This window comes from Cinclus cinclus, chromosome 4 (genome assembly GCF_963662255.1).
Source record: "Cinclus cinclus chromosome 4, bCinCin1.1, whole genome shotgun sequence".
In the NCBI taxonomy this organism is placed as follows: domain Eukaryota; kingdom Metazoa; phylum Chordata; class Aves; order Passeriformes; family Cinclidae; genus Cinclus; species Cinclus cinclus.
This window is the reverse complement of record NC_085049.1, coordinates 12991328-13005355: the sequence shown is the minus strand read 5'-3', so window position 1 is coordinate 13005355 and position 14028 is coordinate 12991328. Positions and strand designations below refer to the sequence as shown.

The following is a 14028-nucleotide window of genomic DNA, read 5'->3' as shown; positions in this document are numbered from 1 at the left end:
CACAATCTTGCTTTGCATGTAGTACCTCTAGATTTGTTCCATGGTGTATAGTAGAGATTTCATACCATCACAGAATCATTTATGTTGTAAAAGATCTCTGAGACCATTGAGACCTGGGTGGGAAACAGCATCCAGGAATCTTCACCCTTAAGGGAAAAGACTTATGCTGTGTGTTCTCCTACTTGCAGCTCCTGTCTGCAAATGCTGTGGCTGGCACCCTGTGTTTCACACAAAGACTAAAGAATAGGAGAAGAGTTACAGGTGACCTGGTGAAATATCTGCTAGGAGGTGGAGGCCCATGGGGCTCCGTACCATATTGAATGGCAATTTTGCTGCCTATAATGTTTCTGCTAGTGATGGAAAGTGGGGAAAGTAGCACATAACCACGTTTTAGGCAATTTGATCCTTTCTTAGGTGGTGAAGCTGGGCTTTTCTGTCTTATCAGAAATATGGTTTCTCTCTCATGCAATACTGCTTGGGAATGATAAAAAATGTTCTGAAGTTCACTATAATTGATGAGAAACATAAGCAAGTACATAATTTGCATTATTCCTTCTCTGTGTGAAAAGAGGGGCCATTACAGAGGCACAGTAATTACCCTAGAAACTTCTAATAACAAAGGATTTTTGGGGAGCCTAATTATGGCTCTTGAAATACCATCAGGGCTCAGGCAAAGCTTCTCACTGATTTTGGATGAACACTTGCCCCCTGAAATCGGTGGTAATTTATAAGTCTGTGTTTTATATGATGCCCTTTTGCACACCTCTGTGGCCAATTCGTTGGATACATATGTACTGGCTAATAACTGTGCTCCGTAATTTAAACCATTACCAAAAGCATAAGCTGTATTAAGAGCTTGATAAATGCATGCTTAAAGATAATTATGCATTTACTGTGTTTTAATTCTGGTTATTGTTTTCTGTCAGCAGACTTGATGTGTTAAACTATTTTAGTGTCATTATTCTGGAAAATCATTCCTGTAAATGAATCATTGGGTCCCATGAAATTCCAGTGCACTTTTGTAATTCTACTGGGTTTTTATCCTCCAATGTTCAGCTGTGTATCAACTGAATGTGAAGCCATTAGAATCATGGGCTTAGTGATAGCTTGACTCACAGCTATGTGGAGAAGAATGAGAATCGGCTGTGCATGTTGATTGCAAAACACTATTAGTGATATTTCTCCCTTTTTACACAGAAATATAAAATATTGGAGCAAGTCCTGTATTAAAATAACTTAATATTATGTTTATTTTATTAACTTGGTCTTATCTAAATTATAATTGCCTTTATTTTTTTCAGATCAGCGAATGGCTCTGTTTAAACTGCCAGGTGCAAAGAACATTAGGAGGTGACCTAGCACTAGATCATGGTCCTGGGCCACAGCCACCTGCACCCAAACAGAAGACTCCTTCAATTCCACCTTCAACTGCTAAACCATCTCCCCAGACTGTTCAAAAGAAAGATTTAACTCCAAAACCCGATCCTTCACAGTTAGCAGATTCGAAAAAACCCCCGCCACAAAAAAAGCAAACACCCTTGCCTGGGTCTCCTCCTGTAAAATCAAAACAACCCCATGCAGAGCCCACTGAGACCTCCCAGCAAATAGATGCCACTCCAAAATCTGATCAGGTCAAGCCAATACAGGCTGAAGAAAAGCCAAAACAGCCCAGTGTACAGAAGTCTACAGCGGACACTGTATCTACCTCTGTAGCACCAGAGCAGAAGCAGGACGTGGCAGGCCCCAGACCTCCAACTCAAAAGAAAGCGACAGACTCCACAAGGCCTGAGCTTGCAAAGCCATCACAGGACGCACATCCAGCTGGGGATAAACCAGATTCCAAATCTGTTCCACAAGTGTCCCGGCAGAAGTCAGATCCCAGGCTTGCGTCTCAGCCTGGGGCTAGACCAGATGCTAAAGCTCAAAGGCCTGTTGAGCCAGCGCAAACAAAAGATGATCCTAAAAAGTTGCCAACAAAACCAGCCCCAAAGCCTGATACAAAACCAGCTCCCAAGGGCCCACAAGCAGGGGCAGGACCCAAGGCAGTGCCAGCACAGCTGGCACCTCAGTCCCAGCCACCTCAGAAAACTCCGGAGCAATCAAGGCGTTTCAGCCTTAACCTGGGAGGCATCACTGATGCCCCTAAGCCCCAGCCTACAACACCACAAGAAACAGTTACTGGGAAACTCTTTGGATTTGGAGCTTCATTCTTCAGCCAGGCCTCAAATTTAATTTCCACAGCGGGTCAGACAGGGTCTCAGACATCGGGCCCCCCTCCACCTGGTCCTGCAGCGAAGCAGCCCCAGCCTCCACCACAGCCTCCAGCCCCTCAGCCAGCCCCCAAAGAGGCTGGACAGGCTCAGCCTCTTCCAAAAGCTGTTCCTGTAAAGAGAGAAGCCAAGCCTGTTACAACTGAAAAAACAGAGCCATCAAAAGTGGATAGTGTTTTAACAAAAGGATCTGATTTAGAAAAGAAGCCTGGCTTGGCTAAAGATAGCAAGCCTCAAGCTGCTGAAGCTAAGAAACCTGGTGTGCTGTCAGAACCAGAGAAACCTAGCCAGCCTGAAATGTCTTGTCCCCTTTGTAAAACTGGACTAAATATTGGTTCTAAGGATCCCCCCAACTTTAATACCTGTACTGAGTGCAAGAAAGTTGTGTGCAATCTCTGTGGATTTAACCCAATGCCGCACGTGGCTGAGGTAAGGCAATGGAGTCTGTATTTACCCTGTATTCCTAACACAGGCTCCCTGTGCTGTGGAGACATTAAGTAGCTGGTTTTTAACTATTAAATTGTTAAGAAATTTTCTTGAGCATTTAATAATCTGAAGTAATTTAAAATTAAGTATCTGTGTTGTGTGAAACTCAGTCACTTGTCAGATAGTATTTCTGATGAACTTTTGGCATATTAAGGAGGTCTGGTAGAGGTGGTTGCTGGGGCCTTGGGACATAAGCAGATATGGTTATGATCTCCCTCGAAACTGGTGCTACTGTGACACAGCAAACTACTTTGCTTTCAGTCTGTTATAAGCTTTTTCTTATACTTCAGCATTGTCTCCTAATGTGTGCTTCTTTAACTGGTGCCTCTGACTCAAAAAAAAAAATTGAATGAAGAAATGTATTATGCTTGGTTATTGTCCTTCCCCCCATTTAATACATCTCTAAATTGATTCCATTAATCTCCTTCTGGCTCTGGAGTCTTTGTATATGCTGATTCATTCATTAGGAAGTTTGAAGTTTGAGTGATACCTGTGTGGTGAAAGATGCAATTTTTTGGCAAGAACAATACAAAGCTCACAGAGTTACTTCATTTGTTAAAAACTGTCACTTTGAAAGTGCTTTTTTCTGTGATTGCCTGAGACAGCTACTCATATTTAAAAGAATTACACAACTTATTTTTAACAGTTTCCTCACATTGCGTGTTATTATCTGCTTCCTTTCTCCGTGTTAATTTTTTTTGACAAGGGGATTGGAAACTTTATACCAGCTTAATGGAAAGGTGGAGGAACATCTTATTTGCCCTATGAATTTGACAAGTTTAATTCAACAGAAGCAGACCACCTAAAAATACTTGTGAGCCTTTGAAATGTTTAAATTGGTCTGTGCAGCAAATGACTGTGGCAGTTGGTGCTCTGCCTTTGAAATCTGAATGAATGAATGACAAATGACTGCCAGGGTAAAAGGATATCACATCTCTGTCTTAAGGTGAGAATAAATGTGGGAAGAAATAGCATATTGCAGGGAAAATACTGCTTGTGATGTTTGCATATGCCTTTGTGTATTATTTTCTGAGATATACTATCATTTGAGAGGTCGTTTTCCTAATATAATAAGCACATTTTATTTAACGTATGAATATGTTGTCTAATGTATTTGTGGTCATTTAAGTCAGAAAGAAAGGTATGAAAATGCAGGAAAATGGATCAGCAATTGAAAATTTGGATTCAGTTGATTTTTAACATTGTTTATGCACTGAATGCCACCAAACACACACACACACTCCATGGTTCTCCAACCCAGGGTACACACACATGCTTATATGGATTTATTTGTGAAAAATGCTTATGACTTTCTCCAGGGACACTCTAGTATGCACACACAGAGTACCATGGAAACAAGATGTGTCAGTTCTGGTGAAACATTGCTCAAATGCAGTGCAAGCCCAGGTGCATGACTTGTCTTCTGCAGCTTTGACTTAGTTGTGATGGTGTGGTGTGCAGACATTACCTTGATTTCTTCTGGTTAAGATGAGGAGGCTGGTACTCCATTTCTGTTTTTCCATCACTGTTTTTTTAGAAGATTCCCTCCTTTTCTGCTCTTTAGAATATCCAGATCTTGAAATATGAATGATTTTATTTTTTTTGTGGTCTGATTTCCTCATGTCTTTCTTTGTTTCTCTTTTGGCTCCTGCCTGTATATTGCATATTCTTCTTCCTTGCACTATGCATTCCCACCACTGTCCACATTTTCTGTCTTGCCTACTTTTTTCCGCTCAGTTTTGCTAGAAAGTGGCAATGTACTTTTCCTTCACAACAGGAGGTGGTTTGCTTGGCTGAGAGCATCCTGACTTTTCTTTTCATAAAGATTGGGCAAACAGAACAGGGAGATCATAGTTGCATCTCCCAAATGTGCTGTGTAAGTAACATATTTATGATCAGATAGCAGTTCTGATGCACAGTGTATAGTATTTACCTTTTAATGTGTTCAGTGCTGTCTTGGAGGTTTTATGTACTTGTTTCTTTCTTTGAGGTTTAGGAAGGAGAAATAGAAATGTTTTTAAAATTGGTCTTTCTGGTGGTTTTCTACCTAATTCTTTTATTCCTATACTGTGCATTTGGATAAAAGATGTAATTCCAGAAGCTGTGCACCTTCTTGGCCCTAGAAGAGGTTTTGGATGAACAAACATATTGCATCGTAAGCATAATCCTAGTTTTTCTTCAGGCTGCAGCTGTATCACAGTTATTCTCGCAGTTGATTATGTGTTGTCTGCATTTTGTTTCCTCAGTAATGGCTGAAAATGAGTGGAGTTTTATTGACTGCATGATGGCTGAACCCTTGTTGCCAACAAAGCATGTATTAGGCTACATAATTAGGATCAGTCCAATGGAACATGGAAACAAGTGTTTCATTGTCAGATGCAGAAGAGCATCTAAACCCCATGGGCACTTCTACCTTAAGATTCTCAGCAGGGAATTTTTTCCAGCCGATGTGCTGCTGTACTGCAGACAAGGCTGAGAGTACTTTGAGGGGAAGAAAGTGCCTTCTTACAGTGGCAGTTATTTGTTTTTGCCTGTATGTGACAGAAATAACTTTCAAAAAATTCTTTAAGCTGCTGCAGTCAGTCCTCTAATATCTCCTCTACTGCGGAAAATATAGCTAGACTCTTACCTAGTCAAAATCAACAATATGTTGTTTATTTCAGTAAAATTGTTTTGATTTTTGCAAGCAGAGAATTAGGCTAGAATACTTTTTCTTAAAATGAGCTGATTATTCTTTTTCTCCCTGATTTGTTGATACAACAGTCATACAGTTATTTACTTAAATGGTAATTTATCCATGATGCAAACAGCCACAAATGATTAAATAAATGACACTTGATAGATTTCAGAGACCCACAGGACCATGGGAGCCCTAGTGCATTAGCAGACTCCTTATTCTGCCATTTGCTCAATGGGGAGGAGAACTGTTTACTGGCTCTGTAATTAGCTTTCCAGCTCAGGTAGTTGGAAGCAGCTCTATTTTTAGTAACAAAGAACAAGATCACAACTGCTGAAGCCAGAAATGAAATGTGTGGCAACGACCATTTTGTGCACTTTAAAACTCAGTGAACTGTTCAGAATATTGAGCAGGAGATGGTTGTCTATAACATAATTGTGTTGAGGTCAGGAATATAGAACCTGTGATAAATTAATGTAGTAATAAAATGTTAAAAAACAAAGATGGTTGAAAAGCTAAACTAAGGAAAAATAAGATAATCCAGATTTTTAGATTCTATATGGGCAATATGGAGAATATTTTAACAGAATCATGTTATGAACAGAAAGAGCTGAAAATGTGAAGTGTGTATATGTGACTGCGCTAATGGATGTAATCTAATAGAACTGGCAGGAGAACAACAGAAGCACTTTTTAGTCTACTGATAGCTATAAAATTACCTGGAAAGGCACTGAGAAGTAAATAATGCTCCATGTGTGAATTTAGTGGGGCTACAGAAAGGGGAGAAGCACTTTGAATGATGGAGAAGGACCGGGAGAACTGGGGAAGGGCAGAAGAGACATCATATCTTTGACTTGGTAAAGAATTTGTTGTTTGAAAAAGATGTAATGTATTACACGTATGATCAGAATACATCATATAAACAATTATAGAGTGATATTCCTTAATATGTTTAATATTAATCTGTACATGTAATTATTGCACATGTAATCTGTATGAAATTGTTTTGCTTTGATGGATATGATCACAGAAATCTATAAAGCTTGATGGTTTCTGTCCAATCTAAATTCTTATATATATATATATTTTTATAAACAGATGTGTAACTTGCCAAAAGAATGTACATGTTTTTCTGATAACTCATTTTACCACTCCTGCTTATTAGACATAACTAAATAAATAATTTCTTATCCCCACAGACTATGGAGAGAAGGAAAAAGAACATTTTTTTTTTAAGTAAACACAGTGCTATTATTAAACTCCATATTATAACCAGGCGAAAAATTGATACCTTGCTCTTCCAGCATGACCTTCTAGAAGGAGCAGTAAATAGCATTTTGGAACTGATATGTGCCTCTCTGGAGATGAATGGAGAGGTTTTGTGGTGGCATGGTATCATATACCATAATACCTGGATACATCCTGGGCTTTTCTACCTTCTCCCAGAATCCTGCAGAAAGGGTACTGGCATGTGTGAGTGAGCACCCAGTGTAAATAATTCTGCTAGATTCTGTTTTTCCAAGACTTCACTGATATGTGAAATGGAGTGAGGTCCTCAGCAAGTGTGCTCTTATACTCAAGCTTCAAAAGTAGGCTTTAAAAAAAAAAAAATTTAAAAAACCCCCAAACATGAACTAAGTGAATTAAACCATGCTATTGAAAGCCCAAATGTGCCTTGGACTTCTTAAAACAAGGGTGCAGCAACATTACAAAGTAATAATCCATGTATTATTCTAATAAAAATCCCTAAAATAGTGTACTGCACCATCTGAGGTGACACCCCCTGCCTATCTTTAAGTAATTAGCATCTCTGTACTGTCATGTATTTCCTACTTGGGAAAGCTCAGACTGTTCTGCAAACTGGCAGGATTAGCTCTTATAGGAAACTCCTCTCTTCTCTTTTATGTTTGGTGATGAGTTGTTTTGGAAACAGATGGTGTCTGGGAAACACAATGAAGAAGAATTTGCACTAAAGAGGCAAAAATAAAAACAATCACTCCTTTCAGTTGCATAATTTATCTTCTCTGCTTCCTCCCTCTCCCTTTAAAGAACCTTTTAAAATTTTGATTGTAAGAAAGTGAATGCTATTACTGTTTAATAAAGTAACTAAATAATACAGAATATAATAGGCTAACACAATGTACTCCCTAACATGTATGGAAATTTTATCCATTAAATGATAATTCTTTATAATTGAGAAAATATTGAAACTACTGCTAATTATTACTTTGAAAGGCAAAATCTGGCATTGAAAAACAGAGATGATGATTAAAACCCCAGTATATTTCATGACTGTCAGAATGAAATTAATCTCACTCCAAATTAGGTATCTTACTTTTCTGTTTAACGTATTCAATATGCATGGCAGATAAAAATATTAAAGTGGAAATATTTTTCATAGCAGAATGACTATCTTTTCCATTTTTCCCATAAAGTGCATATATTGTCTGTATACAGAATAAAAGGGCTAATATGGAATGACTCTTTGGCTTTCTCAAAATTGAACACTGATAAATATTTTTTTAAAAATTTAATGCCTGCATTCACTTTTAAAATAATGTTGAAGAACTTAAGCTTCATCAACAAAGTTAGATTTCTGTGTTTCACACTTGCAGAGGTATTTAAATGGTTAAAGACATACTGATACTTATAAGGATGTTAGGAGCTTGTGTTCTCTGATGCCTCAGCTAAACCTGTTCCAAAAACCCAGGTTTGACCTGGTGATTTTTACGGAGGCCTGAACTGTCTTCTGCACATGGCTTGACCTGTTCCATTTGAGCAGTGTCTAGCTTCTGCTTAACCCCCTTTGAAGTCCAGACATGGAAACCTCTTGTGGGGTCTGATTTTGGTGTGTCTTAGAGAACAGTTCAGCCAATAGTTCAGAGGCAGTACTGCTTGGCATTAAGCATGCCAGCTACAGCTACTTTAATAATTAATAACAATAATAAAGCCTGCTCATGGTCAAGTGTGATGTGGTGGTGGTTTGCCAAGTTTATTTCTTCAGTGGTATTATATGCAAAATACAGACTTGCAACTAGACGTGACTTTAGGACTCTCATCCTCATCTCAGGCCTGCTGCTGCCATGGTACAGCCAAGCTTCTTGTCTCCCAATTTCCTCCAGGACCCCATGAGTCTGCACTCAGGTTTCAACAGTGAACCACTGCATCCCAATAACCTGTTCAGTGATGTCCTGTGATGGTTTTGTTTGAATTCCCCATCCCTGTAGAGGGAAATGAAAGCATCCTTACTTTGTCACAACTTTCTATGAACAGGTGTCTTGCAGTTCAGTAGGGCTGCTTGGTCCAGAGCAAATCATACACTAATGCAGTCTCATTTTTTTGGCAGTCAGGTTTTGATTGTTATTTTTGAATGTGATCTTGGGACGATATTTGAAAGCAAGGCATCTTAGGTCTCTGTGGTTATTAGTCAAGCAATGAGTTACAAGATTGCATTCTTGTTGATTTTTCTTTTCAGTATTTATGACCATAAAATTAGGTTTTGTTTTTTCCCCCTGAAATTAAATTAAAGGAATCAAGATTGGTCTCATTGCTCAAACTAATAGTGTGACCTTTGGAAGGACTATTACCAGGATTAATTGCCTGCTATTTGTTTCCTTTATTCTAGCCCCTAAAAGTTTCCAAATTACCTCTCTGAACAAAGAACTCCATTGAAACCAACAATGAGATATAGACATAAAACCATGTAAGGCCAGATGGCTTTTATTAATGTTGGTAATGGCCACTGATGATGTGAAATCCAAAGGGATGTCTACAGCAGCACTGTTGCTGGCACAAACAGCTCCTGTCTATCTGGCTATTTTTTTATCCATTTGGAATTCATTTGCAATGAGTTCTTTACTTACATACATTTATTCCATCTTAGACACCTTTGCATTTTTGAAAGATAAAATGCTTTGATGAGTGATTAATGCAGAGCTTTCAGTGTTTATTTTTCTCCTGTGCAGAGAGTTTCTATACTAGTGTATAGACTAGTGTATTAGACACAGTCAAGATGGAGTCACAAATCTAAAACAGATTATCAGGAAAATTACTGACCTGGCCTTGAGTCAGCTCATTTTCTTCTCTGTTACTTCATTAGAAATTTGGTTGGTGTCCCATTATTGAATGAGGAAGAAATTTTTGAAAGCTAAGCTGATATTAACTGACTTTTCTACTCAACTTTATAATAGTAATTTAAAGAGAATTTATTTATTGAGATAAAGGTATTAAATGTCTTTTTTTCCCATTACTACGTAATAATATTTTTGTTCATGCGTTATCCTGCTTCCTTTAGAGACTTTAAATATTTCTGTGAGTTTTAGTTAATGCCAATGTAAGACCCAGTGATCCATCTCCAGATATATTTTAGCAAACACACAAAATCTTATGTTAAGTGTCTTAATGTTTTTGGGCTTTTTTGGTGCCCAGGTAAGACATTACATGCTGTCTGATCACATTAATGCTATGTGGAAACATTGTCATAAGTTGTGTGACCATAAAAAATATAAAGCATTCATTATTAGCTTTTTGTAAGAACCCTCACAAGTTTTGGTGTTCTGATAGTTTCCCTAATAGGGGGGAGCTTCGAATGACCTTTTTTTTTTTAATATTCCAGGAATATGATGAGCTGATGCTCTTCCAAGGAAGAAATGCTATAATAGCATTTTGAAAAATATCTGAGGATTTTCTATATCTGAAACCGGGATATTTTTCCCTGTATTTTTCACTGTGATCGACTGTAGTAGGACCAATAGATATTGTATTTAATAAAATTCTGAGAAGACAGTATACTGTCAATTTAAATATTTGCATATATTTTGTGATGTCATTTCTTGAAGTATTAGGCTATTTATGTTAAAGAAGTTAAGTTCCAATTCCTGCAAATCTTAAAAATTTCATGTCGTATTTCTGCTGACCGAAAGCCAAATGTTGTCACACCACAACAGCATATTAGCAAAGAAAGGTCAACATTTCACACAAAGAAATTCTATAAAATCCCTTGTTTGCCACTACTTTAGGGTAATTTTAAACTTAATGGGATAGCATAAGAGTAACTGAAGTAATTTTTCAACTAATTTTAACTGTTTGCAAGAAGTATGGCCAGCTGTAAAAATAAAAATTCAGATGTAAAGGAAAAGATGAAATGAGCAAGAGGGGGAATTTACCTAATTTCTGTTTGTGTTCTACACATTAATATTTCTCCCTGAGTCATGAAAAGATTCTGTCATTTAAAGAGACAGTGGTCAGTAATTATTTTTAGTTTTGCTGAAATGCGTATAGTTCAGTGGACCAGAATGAGAAAAAATATGACTTAAGATTTAATGTTAATTAAATATTAAATTGATTTCTGCAGTATTGCTAAGAGCAAGGATGTAGTCTGAGGGGAACATAAGCCATTATATAGTAGTGGAAAGGCGATTAGATTCATGCCAGTAAGCTGCTGGAGATGCTGTCTAGCAGCTTTTGAAACAGGAGGTCACGGACTGATGTTGAAGAGGTGGATTAGCTGCTGCTGAACTATTCTGTCTGAATTTTGCACAAAATGCTGTCAAGTTAGGGGGGAAGGAGGAAAATCTATAGTTTTGCTGCACTAGGAAAAAAAAAAAAAAGAGCCAGTAGGCTGTATCAGGCCAGAAGACTCAGTGAGAAGAATGATGAGGTGAATTAGTTTTCCATCTGTGTTTTGGAGGTTAATGAAATTACTCAGACAGTGAGGTAACTTAGGCTTCTAAGGACAAGACTGGAAGACCATCTGGTGGTCTTCTTTTTAGTATTTGTAGGTTAGTAATTTTTTTTGTTGTTGTTGGGTTTTATTTTTGTTTTTTCCTTAGCAAACAGCCTTCACATTGGAAAAGGTCCAGCTGTCTTGTACAGAGATGAGAAAGTGAACATATGAAATCTTGTCCTTATGTGTACTATTTTGATGCATGTATTTGCTTTTTCAGTTACTTTTTGTAGTTACCTTAATAATTGTGCTGAAGAGTCCAGATGTTTTTATAATATTTTAATTTTTTGGAGGGACTTCTGACCACTTTCCTGATCCAAAAGGAGCATATTATTGTGACTTTTTTTTTGTTTGGCTTTGCAATGACATTCTCATAATTGCTAAAGGTGTTGACATAACTCTGATCCTCATCATTACTTGTCAATACCAATATCTGATTTTTTTCAAGTGTCGTTTCTGTAACTGAGCACAAGTTTTGTATCTTCCCTTTGATAGGAGAAGAAAAAGATGTATTTCTTTCTGATTGCTGGCAAATTCTTTGCTATTGTCTTCAGGATACTAGTTAGTAACTATATTTCTTTACATTTAGAGCATGATATTAGGTCCTTTACTATCTAGATAAGCTGTCAGATATGCCTATTCCTCACCCTCCCCCAAACCAACACACCAACTCTTAAGTGTGTACATAAATATTATTCTCCCAAAGCTATTCAATGGGGGTTTTCACTGGAAGATTGAACTCTGACATAGCCCAAGAGAACCAGCCTTGGCACATACCCAACTTCAGATGCTCTCTTCTTACTTTTGAATTACAGTAGGATAAAGACTGGAATATTTGAAATACCTGCTATTTCTTAAATATTTTTGGTTTGAAATATGCATTATAAATATTTTGTTTGCTCAAAAGGCAATCTGACACTGAAAATTGGATAAAACAGTGAAGTTTAAACATATTCTGGCTCTTGTTTTTTGGTGTTTCATAGGAGAGTTTTCTATTTTTCTTTCAAAGTCAGAAGTGGACATTGGATTAAAGTTTCAGCACTGTCTCTAAAAGTATTTGGGTTTTTGTAAAGTTTAATTTTAACTACAGAAGGGGAAAAACTCAGAATAAAATCAAACTCTGCTTAGAATTTTTTGTCGAAGTGTGATGTGTTTTCTACTTCATGTGGCTTATGGTTGGTGTCATGGTATGGTGTTTGTAAGACTGAGAAAGGATAGGCTTTGTACTCATGACAGAACGAGTCAAACAGGACTACCTCTTCCATGGGCTTCTGTAGGTGCATGTTTGTGCTGACCTAGAACACATTTCTGTTTTTTCCTGACAGTTGTAGCCAGGAACACTTGTATTGTGCTGTGCAGTGGATTTTTAAAGTCATGTGCCTAGTATATCTGGGACTCAAATGCACTGTTATGCCAGACCTCTAAAGAGGAAGAGCTCTGCTGTTTTTCTTCCATATCACCTATCAGCAGAAGGATCTCCTGATCAAAACATGATCTCTCATTTGATTTGGCATATTTTAAAATACTTTAGCTATGCTGCTTCTTCTCCAGACCTGTAAGAATTGTGTTACTGCTCTGTCACCCTTCAAATGACAAATCTGGTCAATGCTTTTTTCATGAGGCGCAATGAATGCACGTTGCAGTTAAAGGAACTTGTGTTTGAATCCATAATGCTTTACAATTAATTACAGACATAATTAGAGACTTCAATGAAATTCATACTCACCCCTCCCCTTGCTTTCTTCTCTATGCTACTGGTAACTGGAATCAAAGGTTCAGCTTTAATATGCTGAACTGGCCTGGTGTTGGTCTAAGGTGTCATGCACTTTCCCTGATGAGTTCCCTGAGTACATTTGAGTTTGGTCCCTGTTGTCTTTCCAGGATAAAATGAAGATGTATCTGATGATGTAAATATCGGTATGTTTTTAGTACCTGTAAAGGGCAAGGTGAAACTCCCTCTACCTGCAAACCAAAGTAGATCATCCTGCCCAAAGCAAGGTCAGTTGAAGCAGGTTTCTTGGGGGCTCTTTGGGTTCCAGACTAGGAGACTCCACAACCTCTTTAGAAAACTATTGACCACCTAATCTTTTTTTCTTTTAAAGTATTTTCTTAAATTAATATTTATTTGAAGGAATTGAATTCAAATGAACTTAAATGAGTAAATTGGATGCTTAGTATTTGAATTTATGTTATTTTGAATTTTTTTTCTGTTCATTGGATACCATTCAGGAGACTGTCTTTACCTTTTTTTTTCACTCTCTCCTCATTATTTGCACGCATTATTATTATTATTTGCACACATTCAGGCAACCTTCCTGAGCCTTCTCTTCAGGCGTTTTTTTTTTTCCATTTCCAGCTCTCTCAGCTTCTCCTTATATGATTGATACTCCAGACCCTTAATCATCTTCATGACCCTTTACTGGAGTTTCTTGAGTATTTCCATGTCTCTGTTTTACTGGGAAGCCAAGAAGTACATGAAGAACTCTCCCACTAGTACAGAGTACAGGGGACTTAGTCACCTCCCTAGACCTGCTAGCTATGCTCCTTGGACATAAGGACACTTAGACAACCCAGGATGTTGCAAGTATTTAAGTAGGCTTTTGCTCAGTGCCTCCCCTTATTTTCATACCATACTCAAGGATGTCTTCCAGCACCATGGCAGCAGGGTGAAGTGAAGCACTTTGCTGTAAACACAATTTACATATGTTACTGAAAGTTATGAGGTCAAGAGGAAGGAATCAGCCCATGATCAGTCCATGCTAAGGAATATTATCTTTAAACTGGCCATTAGTCACTGTACATCACTGAACGTCACAAGGAGAGTGATTCTATAAAGGGCAGATTTTGATTACTATGCTATATCTACAAAA

At 37.7% G+C, this 14028-nt stretch overlaps 1 protein-coding gene across 1 annotated transcript in view; it reads left to right on the top strand.

Annotated features, from left to right (window-relative positions):
- PCLO (piccolo presynaptic cytomatrix protein) overlaps window positions 1-14028 on the top strand; it is a 310788-nt gene that overhangs the window by 16607 nt on the left and 280153 nt on the right. The window contains exon 3 of the mRNA XM_062491657.1: window positions 1302-2699. Within this exon, the coding sequence (XP_062347641.1) occupies window positions 1302-2699 (1398 nt within the window). The remainder of the gene's footprint in view (window positions 1-1301; window positions 2700-14028) is intronic.